Genomic DNA, 3,436 nt, shown 5'->3' with positions numbered 1-3,436 from the left:
GGGCTATGGACTAGGTACAGGTCAGTAAAACTGACCTGATTTTAGTTTGGCACAGACTAGATGGCCACAGACCCTGTTTTCTGTGCTGTATGTTCTATGGTTCTAATATTGTATTTATGGAACTGTAAATTATAGGAATTGTACACCTGAAATGCACAATACTACTTCTGCAGAACAAATTTCATGACAATGAATGTGATTCTGATAGGGACTCACCATTCAAGGCCCACTAGGCAGGAAGAGAACAACAATGGGGAGCAGTCAGGCCCAGAAGAATGCACCAGTCTGGTCGCAGATCCACACGGGAAAGGAAGAGAGCAAGGACCAGCTCATTTGATGCAATTTCTGCCTTCTCCATTTCGGCACATCAATCTAAACCATAAGAGAAGCCTATCAGATCACCTCTCAACTCCAGCAAATGCACACCAACCCCCACTTCAGTTCAAGCCTTGACCTCAAGCTCCAATTTTCAGAAGGAAAGAAAATGCTGCAGATGCTGTAAATCCAAAATAAAGACAGAAACTGCTAGTAATCTTCAGCAGCTCAGTCAGTGTCTGTGGAGAGAGAAACATGAGAACATAGGAGCAAGAGTAGGCTATGTGGCTTGTCGAACCTCCTCAGTCATTCAACAAGATCATGGCTGATCTGATGATGGGCTCATCTGCACCAACCTGCATTTTCCCATATCCCCTAATTTCACTACTCCAGAAAAGTTACAAAAATCTGGACTTCTAGGAAACTCTTGACTGAAATCTAGACCATTCGAGTGTCTGTACCTCAAAAATACTCGGCTTTTGCATGCATGCATGCATGTATGTCACAGAAGCACAGCAGCAATAAGTGGTCATGCTGAAGTTACAGAATTTACCTGTTTATTATCCTCAAATTTTAATTTTATACACCACCCAGCACACCACACCCTCTGTTCTCCCTGCTACCATCAGGAAAGAAGTATGAGTGCTACAAGACTTCCACCACCAGGTTCAGGAACCCCTCTACCATCAGACTTCTAAACAACACTTATTCAGGGACTCTGAACAATCTTTACCATGCACATTAGTTACAACATGAATGTTATAATGCATATTTCCTGCATTACACATTCAGTTTGTTTATAATTATCTTCTTGAGAACAGTTTAGAGCTGCCATTCCCAAAGTGGGAGGAGCCACTGGGTCTGGTGGAAAGATCCAAGGGGGCAGTGAGGAAAAAGAGGGTGGTTTGAACATCTTTATATCTTGGTGCTGTGGTCTGGACAGGATGCGCACCACACACAAGCCAGATCAGAGAGCAGATGCTGTCGGGTCTGGTGATCATCGCATTTTCACTTCTGCAAGAGGCAATGCTCATAATGAGCCTTGTAATGTGCTTTTATATTATAACATAATAAAGTTATGATTGGGGGGGACCTTACAATATTTCCTTTTGGTTTTCTGCTGTGTTTTGCTTTGATTTACACGGTTTTTACATTTGTCTTTTGATAGAAATGCTTTGTTTTGTCGTTCTCCTCTGTAACTGCACACAATATATTCACTTATTTATATTCATGTAACATCAAGCTGCGTTAACTTGTATTTCACGAATGCACATGTACATATATATATATATATATATATATAAATGTATGTAGGCTATGTGTTACCAGCGACCATCATAGTTTTTGTTATGTATTTACATCTAACTGTAATTTCTCATGTTAAGTATTTGATTTTTTTAGTTTCACATTTGTACTTGTATCATTGTGTCATGGACTTTCCCTAGTGGTTGCTATTACATTTCCTTATGTTATTTCTGCTGCACTTTATTGTGATTGGCAGGATTTGTTGCAGAATAAAATAGAGCAACAGCCCAACAAACAAAAAAGTATAGATAATATAGTGCGGAATATCGGAAATATGGATTTGTATCAGCACCAAATAACCAACAGCAACTGTGAGAAAGGGATTTGTCAAATTAAGCCAGGAAACCCTCCCGGCTTCATTTGAAGAAAATACACCCTTTAGTCACTTAGAGAAAACTTACAGAAACGGAAAACCATTGGAAATATGTTTGCCAGCACTTCACAATAATCCCTCCTTTTTGTGCATCGTACCACACATCTCATGGCTGACTGCAAGATCTGGTAAGCCTCATACAATTGAAGAAGAGCATATTTTGGCAGCAGTAAATGAGGTTCTGTGCACAACTTTACACAAGTCACCTGAACGAATGAGTCAAATTATTGCTTTCAGTGATAACTCTGTTCAAAGAAGAGTGGATGAAATGGCTAAAAGCATTGAAGGCAAATTGTGCAACATGCTTAGGGCAACAGCATTTGGCTTACAATTTGATGAGTCCACTCTGCCAGGAAATGAATCTTTGCTTCCTGCTTCTGTTCGTTTAGTGAGAGATGAAAGTTTGGTTCAAGAGCTGTTATTTGCAAGACAACTAGAAATAGATAGAAAAGGGAAGTCAGTATTTTGTGTTGTTGAGATATATTTTCAAAGAGAGAGACATCCCACTTACCAACAATCTTGCTTGTGCAACAGATCATCGTGGCTTCATCAGTTTTTTCTTTCTCTGATGTGTTTACGGAGCACTGTGTAATCCACAGGCAACATCTAGTCAAAAAAAACCATGAGTGGTCGACTTGACAAATTTCAAGTCTCGCTCGTCCCGGGCCGGACTGCAGATCCCAGTGGGCCGTGTTAACAGGCTCATGAAAAGGAGCACCCATGCCGAGCGGGTGGGCGCCGGAGCCCCGGTCTATCTGGTTGCTGTGCTTGAGTATCTGTCGGCTGAAATCCTCCAACTGGCCGGCAACGCGGCCCGGGATAACAAGAAGACCCGCAACGACGAGGAGCTCAACAAGCTGCTGAGGGGGGTGACCATCGCTAAGGGCGGGGTGTTGCCCAAGAAAACTGGCTTAACCAGCAACCCCAAGAGAAAGTAAATGGGAGAATCATCGACCTGAGACCCAAAGGCTCTTTTCTGAGCCACTCACAGTTGTTAGAGATAGAGAATTTAGGTTAAAATGGCTTAAGTTAAAATGTGATGATTAATCATAAAAAGGGAAGCCAGAACGGACAGGGAGCTTACTAGCAGCCAAGGACAAAAAGTTCAGCTGGATATGTTTTTTTTAAACATATCTTTTCATGGTCATAGTGAGAGACATGCAGGAGACAAAAGATTGATAAGAAGGGTGAGAAACAGAATTTAGTGTATGTAGAGTTCGCAGCGTACGTAACGAACGTGATAATTAAAAATGCAGTTGTACTTAGAATGCTTTTGCAATACTAACCAATTAAAACAGTATTAATAAGAAGGGGAAGGGCAAACAACAAGGGTATAAAAATCAATGCACTGTATGTATCGGGGCTTAACTGGTGAGAAGCCAGTTGAGTCCAACTCTGCAGACTTGTAAATAAAGCTTGTCGTGTCATCAGTTTTAAAGAGAC

The 3,436-nt window shown here is 41.2% G+C and overlaps 1 protein-coding gene across 1 annotated transcript; it reads left to right on the top strand.

Moving 5' to 3' along the window:
• Positions 1-1,848: 1,848 nt before the first annotated feature.
• On the top strand, positions 1,849-3,435 carry LOC138740742 (histone H2AX-like). The gene has a single exon (XM_069893811.1). It carries the CDS (start codon positions 2,698-2,700, stop codon positions 2,929-2,931), a length of 234 nt encoding a protein of 77 aa, XP_069749912.1. The 5' UTR covers positions 1,849-2,697; the 3' UTR covers positions 2,932-3,435.
• The last annotated feature ends 1 nt before the right edge of the window (position 3,436 follows it).

This window comes from Narcine bancroftii, chromosome 8, assembly GCF_036971445.1.
Source record: "Narcine bancroftii isolate sNarBan1 chromosome 8, sNarBan1.hap1, whole genome shotgun sequence".
In the NCBI taxonomy this organism is placed as follows: domain Eukaryota; kingdom Metazoa; phylum Chordata; class Chondrichthyes; order Torpediniformes; family Narcinidae; genus Narcine; species Narcine bancroftii.
Note: the sequence above shows the minus strand (reverse complement) of the source record. Positions and strands in the feature narration are given on the sequence as shown.

Bases quoted from the DNA above. Each gene is read 5' to 3' on its own strand.
- LOC138740742 (XM_069893811.1), top strand. From the start codon at position 2,698: ATGAAAAGGAGCACCCATGCCGAGCGGGTGGGCGCCGGAGCCCCGGTC.